Source organism: Thamnophis elegans, chromosome 16, assembly GCF_009769535.1.
Source record: "Thamnophis elegans isolate rThaEle1 chromosome 16, rThaEle1.pri, whole genome shotgun sequence".
Classification (NCBI taxonomy): Eukaryota; Metazoa; Chordata; class Lepidosauria; order Squamata; family Colubridae; genus Thamnophis; species Thamnophis elegans.
The window spans coordinates 428,537-438,903 of NC_045556.1; the positions used below are offsets into that span (position 1 = coordinate 428,537).

Sequence of the window (10,367 nt, forward strand, 5' to 3'; positions counted from 1 at the left end):
TCCCGCTACTCTCCCCGCACGATCAGCCACGGCGGCTGCCAATTCAGTCCGGCACCGATGGCCGTTTGTGCCGCCCGAGCCCGGGGCTTCCGTGCCTGTCTCCGGAGCCTCCTGGCTGCTCGCCCGAGGGGGCTACGCGGGCTGAGCCTGATGCGGCCTCGGGGCCTCTGGCGAGTGGCCGATTCCGGGCGGCTCCTTTGGAAACCCCCAAGAACGAGTCCCCTCCGATTGGGAGGCCGACTTTGCTTTGGCGGCGCCGCTCCGCGTGTTGCCCTCCTGAGACGACGGGGGTGGGGTGGGGGCAGAAGGCCTGCCCTCCAGGAAGAGGCTGGAAGCGATGGGTGCGGAGTCGGCCCCAAGGGAGGCAGTGGAGCCTCAACAGAGGCCGCTTGGGGCTGGGGGCGACGGGTCCAGGCTAGAAGCCGGGGGATGGTGAGTTCCAGGGCCGCCTCGCCCAACGCAGCTCACAGGGCGGGGGTGGCGGGGGAAGAGGCGAGAGGAGGGGCGGGTGGGCCAGTTGAGCCTCCCAGGGGCTTAGAGAAGGAAGCGGAGCCAAAAGGACCCTCGCAGAAGCCCCGGAGAGTTCGCAAGCGGCCCCTGCAGCCTCGGCCGCCCGGAGGACACGGCAAGAGCGCCTGAGGGGGCCAAGCGGCGCTTCCAGCTGGCGAAGCTCCCGGAGGCCGTGGAGCCGGAGAGTCCGGAGCAAAGGCCGCCTCCTCGCCCCGCTCCGCCTTGGCAATGGGAGAGCGGCTCCAAGCGGACGCCTCCGTCCCGACTGCGGCTGCGCGCCACGCCCTCCCGGCCGCGGGGCGGGGCCTCCGCCTGTCATGGCGGCGCGGCGGTAGCGGCCCCGGTCCCGGTGCGGGCGCGGCGGCATGGAGGCTCCGCCCGAGCGGCCCCCGTCGCCCCCCGCGCCGGCCCGGGAGCGCGCCCCGCCGCAGGCCGTGTACCACCTGAAGTGGGTGCGGTGGCGGGAGGCGAGCGCGCCGGTGGTCACGCAGAACGAGAACGGGCCCTGCCCGCTGCTGGCCGTCATGAACGCGCTGCTGCTGGGCTGGAAGGTGAAGCTGCCGCCCATGATGGAGCTCATCACCGCCGAGCAGCTGATGGAGTACCTGGGTGGGTGCGCGCCAGGGGCGGCCCGGCACCCGCGCTCTGCCCGGGACCCTCCAGGCCGGGTGGGGGGGGCGGCGGATGAGGGCCCCGTAGAGGCCCCCGGAGCCTTCCGAGCCCTCCCCCCGGACCGGCCCCTTGGGAGAGGCTGGGGGGGGGGAATCGGGGCCTCGCGGAAGGGAGGACGCCGGTCGTGATGCTGCTTCTCGGGCGGGGGCTGGGTGGGCGCTGGGGCTGCGTTTCTTTTGGCTCCTCTGCCCCCCCCCCGGACTCTCTGGGGCGGGGAGGCGGCCGCGCCCTTTCCCGAGCGCCCAGACGGCTTTCGCCTTTGCCAGCTGGACCTTCGGGGGCCGAGAAAGAGGCGCCGACCTCCTGCCCGCCTCTCCCCTCCTGAAGGGCCGCCAGGCACCCTGGCTGGGCCCCCCGTGGGGTGAAAGAGCCCCCCGGCCGGCAGGAAGTGCAGATCCCCCCCCCCTCCGCCTTTTCTGTCCGGAGTCGTGGCGTCCTCCGGGCTTCCTTTCCCCGCTCGGGCTGCGGGACGGTTCCAAGCAGGCCGAGCGAATCCGCGTCTTGGTGCCGCTGAGCAACAGTTCCCTGGCATTGAGCGCCGGCTCAGCATCGTAGAGCCCGTGCGGGTGTGGGTCGGCTCCCTCTTCTAACGGGAGGGCCGTCTCTGTATGTAGCCAGAGTGAATCTGTCTGGATTGCAGAGTGATGGTTTTCAAATGAGAACTTTTGGTTTTCTTGCAGGAGACTATATCCTTGATTCAAAACCAAAAGAAATCTCTGAAATCCAGCGTTTAAACTATGAACAGGTAACAAGCTTAACTTGAAGCGGCATTTCCTAACAGTGAATTCCAATGCTTTGATTTTTCCATTGGTATAAATGCCCCATCAAATGCCAAGTACGGAAGCCTCCTCCTGTCCGTAAAATACGCAGGGACGCACAGCCACATTTTTGTATACTTTTATCACACTGTGAAGGGAAAGGTGGTTTTGGTGACGTAGTCTCTGTGGCGATGCACAGAAGTCCTGTTTCACAATAGGGCAGTTAGATTGGGACTTCAAAAATGCCCCTGATTCATAGATGGCAGCAAAGAGATTCAGAAAATTCCAACTCTTCGCTGCCAACCGCTGATCATCTAGAATGTTGCAGTGCAAATCGAGTCGCTCTCTTTCACGCCAGGCGGTCTAGAGATTCCGTAGTACAGGGCAGACAAAGCCTTTGGCCTCTTTATGCCCTCAACTGACTTCAGCTTTTTCGTTAATTTTTGTCTTGGTCTTAACAGAACGTGAGCGATGCGATGGCAATCCTGCACAAGTTTCAGACCGGCCTTGATGTGAATGTGAAGTTCACTGGGGTACGAGTATTTGAATACACGCCCGAATGCATTGTATTCGATCTTCTTGATATTCCGTTATATCACGGGTGGTTAGTAGATCCTCAGGTAAGAATGAGGCTGTTTATGTGATTAGTTTTAGGGCGGGAAAGCGCTGCTTTGATATTTAATGCCAAAAGCACCAACAAGAAGAGCCATTTCAATTTAGCAAGGCTTTTAAGAGCAATTAAAACAACCGAGCTGTTAAAGGGCCCCAAAGATCACGTGGGACAAGCTTTGCTAAAGGCCCAAGAAATAGCAAGAAAAGGCCCAGGTTCTCTGGCGCTCGGCGCCTGGAAGGACATGGCCATCAGAGTTTGGCTTTTCCAAAACGGGGTTGCAGGAAGTCCTCAGCGAGCAGCCGCTGCGGGAAAGATGTCCCCCAGGGCCCCCAGCCAGCCCCTCCCTGGGAAGGCAGAGTGGTGGGAGGAGAGCTCAGTCCACAGGCAGCTGCTTGCAGTGGCTCCTGGCCTTCTTGATGCAGGCCACTGCCTCATCGCCCAGGGGGCTGGAAGACCCCCTCCCTGAGTGATAGGCGGGGCTGGCAGGATGACTTGGGGCGCCAAAAGGCGGATCTCAACATTGTGGCCAAAATCTCCCGAGGTGCATTTGAGAGAAGCCGCCCCTTTGAGTGACGGGTCCACTGGAATGCTCGCTTTGCCCTGGCAAGCAGGCAGGAGCCCCGTGCCCCGCACCTTTCTACTGGTGTCTGTTTGGCTTAGCAGAGTGTGAGTTTGACCCTTTTCTTTTGGCCCTTTTCTTTTGCTGCAGGTTGGAGACGTCGTGAAAGCAGTCGGCAGCTGCAGCTACAACCAGTTGGTGGAAAAAATAATCTGCTGTAAGCAGTCGGACAACAGCGAGCTGAGGAAGGAAGGTGGGTGCGGCGCTCTTGAGCGCGTGGAGCCCTGCGATTCGGAGCAAATGTTCCTCTGATCCAGCATAATGGTTGGCCAGAAAAAGGCTGCTTTTGTTCCCATTCGCTGCTGCAGCTCAGGAAAGGGGAGGAGGGGAAGGGCATTCTGGCTGGGACAGGCTCTCCTAAGGATTCTCCGAAGAGCCCAGCCTCCCTCTCCGCAAGCTCTTTCCTACGGTTGATTTTCTCAAGGGAAGCTTGGCTGATGGATTGTCTGATCTTGGAGTTTGATTTTTGGGGTGTCCATCAGTTCTTCATGGAAAGGGGTGCTACCCTTTGGTCAACCTGCTTGTGCGGATGAGCCTAGTGCTGGTTCTACATTTGTGTGTCTCCTCGCTCGGTTTCTGCTCATTGTGCGTCCCCTTCTAACCTTCTCCAGCTGCCTCTTTGCCCTTCACGCTTCCTTTGGATCGTCAGATATGTCAGCAAAGCAGAGCAAAGCAGCTGGCTGGTCTAGGAGGTTGAGTGGGGAATGGCTCCTCGGAGTGGGGACCTTGGGGCGAATCCGTGCGCATTCACATGCAGTGGTGTCTCTTTGCAGGCTCCATAGCAGAGCAGTTCCTCAGTAGCACAGCCACTCAGTTAACTTACCATGGCTTGTGTGAGTTGACATCCACCGTTCAAGAAGGAGAGCTGTGCGTGTTCTTCAGAAACAACCACTTCAGCACCATGACCAAACACAAGGTAGCTGCCCACAAACGGCACTGCTCTTTCGCCTGGGAGCCCGGCTGGCCTTCAGCACCGGGACTGCTGCTTCTGCCTGGTCAGCAGGCGGCCCTCAGTTGCTTCCCTTCTGCAGGCCAGCGGGGTCTGCCTGGCATGGCAGCCTGAGGGGCCACTAAGGCAAAAGTGAACAGCCTCTGGATGCTGGGGGCCTGGTGGGGGGGTTGCATGCCCCACCCTCCCCATGCCTCTTTCGCCCGGCTTCACTTTTCTCTCTCTCTGCTTTGCTTTCCCAGCTTCTCTCTCTCTCTCTCCCCCTCTGTTCCTTACTCTCCACATTCTTTTGGTCTTCTCCACCTGCTGCTTCACCCACTGAGCTCTTTCCTGCCCCTGCAGCTAGGATAAGAGGCTCTCAAATGCTCTGGCACCAGAAAAATCAGACAAAACGACAAGCTTGCGGCCTGCGGAATGGGACACAAGCCACACTAAACATGTTACGTGGCAAAGCAGGGCGGAGCACATCCCACGACCAGGGTCCCTTCCCTGAGACGTTTCCTGGTTGGGCTTCTCCGTGTTTGTTTCTCTGGGTGTGCTCGCTGAGCCCCTCTGCCCAGGAAGCAGGACTTCCTCTGGCGCTGTGCGGCAGGATGGCTGAGATAGCACTTTGTTTCCGGGGGGAGGGGCTGTTGATCCCCCTCTGCAGCTGCTCCACCCCCTGGCTGGATCGCAGAGCCTCCCCTTTGCTTTCTTCCCAGGGAAGGAAAGCTGCTTCTGCAGTGGTGGGGAGCTCTGAGCCCTGTTTTCATGGGGGTGCTGGTGGGGAGAGTTTTCAGGTGACAAAGGTTGATGTAGAAGCTCCTCCAGTTAGTTTGTGATTGCCTGCCTTGTGCATGCCTGTTGTAATATAGTTGCAGAGCCACGCTGAACCACACAGGAGAAAACAAACTCCTAAAACCCCATAACATCCTGATAGTGCATAACATAACATTCTGATATGTGCCCTACCATTGACGTCCAGGATTTGACCATATATAGACAGAACTTCTCTGAGCAGATGATTAGAAATTGTACTTTTACAGGCTGTTTTTACTCACATGCTATTGCTCCTCCTGCCTTTGTCCGATCTCAATAAAAGGGGCTCTCAGACCCCCAATCTGGGTTGCTCCATCTCGAGAAAGTTCGTGTCATGTCTTTTCTCCACATTGGCCTCATGGACGAACCACGGGAACATCACATTTGATAGCAGAGGATGGTTACTTGACATTTGGTGACCCCGACGTGATTACCTGTGTCGCCAGCCTTTCACTCACCCCCGACTGGGCAAAGTCTCGCAACCAGGGCCGGCCATCAGCGAACGGAGAACCCTCCCAAATCGTGAGTATGGGCTCGGGCTTCTCGAAGGCTCAGACTGCACACCTGTGTGATGTTCCCGTGGTTTGTCCATGAGGCCAATGTGGAGAAAAGACACAACACGAACTTTCTCGAGATGGAGCGACCCAGATTGGGGGTCTGAGAGCCCCTTTTATTGAGATAGGACAAAGGCAGGAGGAGCAATCGCATGTGGTTAAAAACAGCCTGTAAAAGTACAATTTCTAATCTACTGCTCAGAGAAGTTCTGTCTATATATGGTCAAATCCTGGACGTCATTGGTAGGGCACATCTCAGACTGTTATGTTATGCACTATCAGGATGTTATGGGGTTTTAGGAGTTTGTTTTCTCCTGTGTGGTTCAGCGTGGCTCTGCAACTATATTACAACACATGCCCAGGAATATCTTTTTCACGAAGGAAGCGGAGTGTCCTATGCACTCCAAGCTATTGTCTTTGCTCGCTGCGGTGGCTGTCAGAGTGAAGAAAGAGTGGCCGTTTTGTCAAGAAAGGAGACCCCCTCCCCCGAATGGTTTCTGGAGAAGACAGGGGAGGGGGGGCAGCCTTGCTCACCGCAGTGCAAACAGGGCCTGTTCTCCCTTAACAGCGGATTTTTCCCTTCCCCTCAGGGCCAGCTTTACCTTCTGGTGACCGACCAAGGTTTCCTTACAGAAGATAAGGTGGTTTGGGAAAGTTTGCACAACGTGGACGGGGATGGGAACTTCTGTGATTCTGAATTCCACCTGCGACCTCCTTCGGATCCGGAAACGGTGTATCAGGGGCAGCAGGATCAGATTGATCAGGTATCCGTGGGAAGCTCCTTCGTCCTTTTGACTTTATTCATCAGGGGTCGATTTCTCTCTCCTTCCCGACCCCCCTTCTGACAACTTTATCCCCTTAATAAACGGGGGGGGGGGCAGGACTCCGTTTCCCCAAAACGCCACCTGCTGTGTCCTTATGAAAGGCCTTGCAGGAATCCTCTGGCGATGCCTCCTGTCCATGGAGAGGGGGGATGGGGCGGAAGCTCCTAGGATTCCTCCTCTCTCATCCAGGGTTTTGGGTTCGTACCTGGGGCCTCCTGGTGCTCCCTGAGGAGCTCTGCTTCCCTCTGAACGGAAGGCGCCTGCCACGGTGGGAGGAGGGCCAAACTGTGCAGCTCCTTCACTGATGGCGACTTTGCATCCCAGGACTACCTGATGGCCTTATCTCTGCAACAAGAGCAGCAAAGCCGAGACCTCAGTTGGGAGCAGCTCCCGGAAGACATCAGTGACCTCGAGCTGGCCAAGAAGCTCCAGGAAGAAGAAGACCGACAGGCCTCGCAGTACTACCAGGAGCAGGAGCAAGCTGCCACCCCTGCCGCCACCCCGGCTGAAGACCAGGTAAAGGCGTACGGGCAGCCGCAGCAGTTCCAGGTGCCGCTGGAGAAGGAGGGGCCGTGGCTCAGTGGGCCCTTTCCACGCGTGGCATCCCAGGTTTGGTTCCTGGCACATCTCCAAGTGGTTCTGGGCACTCAAGGGCCGAAAGCGGTGCCTGGGATTCCCGGCATCTCCCTTGGAAGCTCTTTGTGCCTTGGGGAGAGGCTCAAGCCGGGTTTCTGCCTGGCCTCCAGATTCATTTTCTGTCCTGGCTTTGGCATGTTCTGATGCTACGGTGGGAATCGTCTTCCTCGTGGGAAAATGAGGTTTTCTTCCATGGACGTTGTTGAGACACCATGAGAGAAAGTGTTATTTTCCCATCTCAAAATAGTGATGCTAAAGCCTCCTCCTGTCCCAAAGCTTCCGGGGGATTTGCCACGTCTGCAGCCCCTCCAGCTGTTGCTCAGCTGGCAGACGGAGCCCTCGGGGTCTTTTTGGCTTCATGGAAGCTCAGCTAAGGATGCCAGTAAGCACCCCTTTCCCCCCTTTGTATTCCCCCCTTGAACAGGAAGCCCAGGACGATGCCAGCCCTCCCTCAGCAGAAAGGCAGCCCGGGGGGGGCAGCGAGCGGAAGAGGAGAGAGCCGCGGGAGAAGGAGAAGAGTGCCTGTGCCATTTTGTAGCGGGAGAAGGGTGGCTCTGGAGCCCAGCACGTCCGCTTGAAGTACCAGGGATCCTGTGAGCGGGAGGGCCCACCCGCCACCAGTGCCTGGGGAGCCCACAGGCCTCCTGAAGATCTCCACAAACACCGCCTTGCCAAGGGATCTGGGCAGCCTGCTGTGGAATGGAGCGTGGCGGGGCGATGGTCAACGTGGCCCCGCAGTGGCAGAGAAGCAGCTCACCGCCTGCCTCGAGGGCACCTCTGGATCATCACGGGAAGATGCAGTGTGGGGTCCAAGACGCCCCGCAGACGGAGTTCAGGCAAGGGGGTCCCTGGACTGGCAGGCGGAGCCCCTCAACAGGCTTCAGCTGAGCTTCTGTGGCTGACCCGGCCACCAATCAGGCTTCAGAACCCCTTGAAGCAAGAGGAGCCCAGGTCCCCTGGGGTCTCCCCACGTTTTTCATCAACTGCCGGGCTCTGGAGGGAGGGGGGGGGAGGAAGGAAGGGGATGCTCCCATTCGTTTGAAAGGGGCCTCAAGTGTGAGCAGCGTGACGCTGTGGTCGCCCACCTGCCACAACAGGTGAACTGCTGCAGGTCCATCGTTTGTCTCTTGCCAGGTGGATCATTCCAGGACACGGATCCGAACAAATGAGTCCCCTGGACACCAGCGGCCCTTGCTGGCTCCTGGAAGGCGCGGCTGTGCTGTCTTGGGAGGAAAGGGGTCACCCCTGGAGGTGGGGGTGGAATCCAGTGTTGTAAGCCCCAATATAAATCCGCAGGCCACATGTCATAGGATGCATCGCCTCCTGGCTGGAATTGCCCGTTGGCTTTTGCGAGGAAGGAAGGGCGGGCGGGCAGCGACCTTCATCCTCTCAATAACTTCATAGCACTTTGCAAACGCTTTAGACGATGTTTGCTGTACTTCTAAAGACGGGACTTCAGGCCAGCCTTTGCTGTCGATACCCAGATTTGGGTCCCACGGCAACATTCATACAGAATGTGACCATCTAAAGGGCAGGGAAGGAGATGATTGAAATGTCATGGAAGCCCTGTAGCTTCATACGTTTTCCTTTTTGGGATGGAGGCCAAACTAGCAAGGCAGTGACCGGTCTCCAACTCTTGCCTTACAGTCCTTTAAATACCTTCAGCCGGAGGACGATGAAGGGGGAAAAGAATAATTTTAGCGACGTTTCCACATGTGAGGTTTGCATCTGCTGTGTATGCATTTTTAAGTACGAAGCGCCCTGGCTAACACTGGCAGAACTGAATTTACCTTGTATCATGTTGGAGTGATATGTAAGCAGATCTCTTACATATTTCCAATCCTTTTTGATATCTGCCCATCACCCTGATCTGTTTTAGACCGAGTGCCGTCCCGTGTTAATAACTTTTGACAGCCTACCACTGAAGTCAGACTGAGGTTTATCCTAAAAAAAAATCAGCCTTGCGGTTTACATTTGCACCGCCTTTTTTTTGCGTGGTGTTTGACAATTATGAAATACGGAGCTCTAGCAAACACAGGACAAGCTGGCAGTTTGCTTTAGAAGTGACGTTCTGAGAGCCGAACCAGGACGTCCGTTTCCCAATTCTTCACATACCCGTGTGCCACTTTCAGGGGAAATGGTCTTGCCCAAATTGTGCCCGGGGTCGTCTTCAGGGCCTGGTCTTCGTCTGCTGTAGTGTTGGTGAAGCATTGTGCCTGCTGTGTGGTTCTTGGGTGGAGAAGTGGCCCTTCCCTCTCGTTAGAAGTGCACAGAGTAAGGGCATCTTTCATGCCAAGCAGTAGCAGCTTAGTCTGCTTCTGGGTCTTGCCAGCACAGCCGTCCTTGTGGCAGCCTCTGTTGGGAAGACTCGACAAGTGGTAGCCAGGCAGGGGCTGGTGCCGGGAGGGGGCCCTTCGTTCTCCCCACTGTCGGGTTGCTTCTGCAGCTGGAGGGCGGTCCCCGAGGCCTTACTAGCAAACTCCATGTTGGCTACCTCTCCCCAAAGTTACTGTCGGTGTAAGTTGCCTTTTTAATCTCTGCAGAAACCTTTGTTTTGCTTTGCCTCCGCCTGATGCTGCCCTGCCTGACGACGCACACGTTTTGAGCTTAACCCAGCATGCTCTGCCTCCGCAGGGAACCAGGGCTTTCGTAGCAGGTGCCCAGGAGATGCACAAGGGGCACCCTGGGAGGGAAAGCAGCCGAGGGTCTCTGCTGTGGGAATGCATGCAGAAGGAAGTCCATCAGCAAAACCTTTCTTCAGCACTGCCAAATCCTTTTGTAAGATCCTGCCAAAACCCCACCCCGCCCACCCCCAAATCATGCCAATTGGGCTAGGAGCCTCCTTCCGCAACTCGGGTGACTTGATGGCTTGGCTCTTCCCCACAGCAGCCCTTTCGCCTCCCTTCTACACGATACTGTAGACCGCAAGCCGCATGGGACCCGTGGAGAGGAAGGCAAAGGGCCGCCGGGCCAACTCAGTGGCTCCATCCCATCGCCCACTGCAGAGCCTCGGCCCAGAGTGGCCTTCGGCTGGCTTGGTGGCAGTGGCAGCCGTGGCCTTTTGCCTCAGTTAGATGCGACACATTCAAGCTTCAGGCAGCGTTTTGTTCGGTCCTCCATATTTATGGACGATGAGGTTGTGGCTCAATCACCAGCTTCCTTTTAGCAAATCCAACACTTTGCATGGGTTTACACTGTGATCAGCGATTAGCTGCTTTCTGTTGAATACTGTCCATGTTCTTTGATGTCTTGAGCTGACACCTGTTGCTAGTCTCGTCTAATTTTTATATATATATTTATAATTTTTAACAGATTTAAGTGACATTCTCATGTAATAAAAATTGATTCAAGTTTTAGCGTTTATGTGGTGTTTGAGAAGCCCTTGCGGTGGGGTGGAGCCCCCTGTGGAAGGTCACTGCTTTGGCCAAGACCTT

At 56.9% G+C, this 10,367-nt stretch overlaps 1 protein-coding gene across 2 annotated transcripts; it reads left to right on the forward strand.

Annotated features, from left to right (window-relative positions):
* Positions 1–503: 503 nt before the first annotated feature.
* MINDY2 (MINDY lysine 48 deubiquitinase 2) lies at positions 504–10,289 on the forward strand. 2 transcript variants are annotated; one of them, XM_032232679.1, is made up of 8 exons: positions 504–1,119; positions 1,863–1,927; positions 2,402–2,473; positions 3,263–3,365; positions 3,946–4,088; positions 6,064–6,237; positions 6,622–6,813; positions 7,358–10,289. In XM_032232679.1, the coding sequence occupies exons 1-8, from the start codon at positions 876–878 to the stop codon at positions 7,469–7,471; spliced, it is 1,107 nt and encodes a 368-aa protein (XP_032088570.1). In that variant the 5' UTR covers positions 504–875; the 3' UTR covers positions 7,472–10,289. The 2 variants fall into 2 exon arrangements, with proteins under 2 accessions (XP_032088570.1, XP_032088569.1); XM_032232678.1 differs by having other exon boundaries at positions 507–1,119; positions 2,402–2,560.
* Positions 10,290–10,367: the final 78 nt, after the last annotated feature.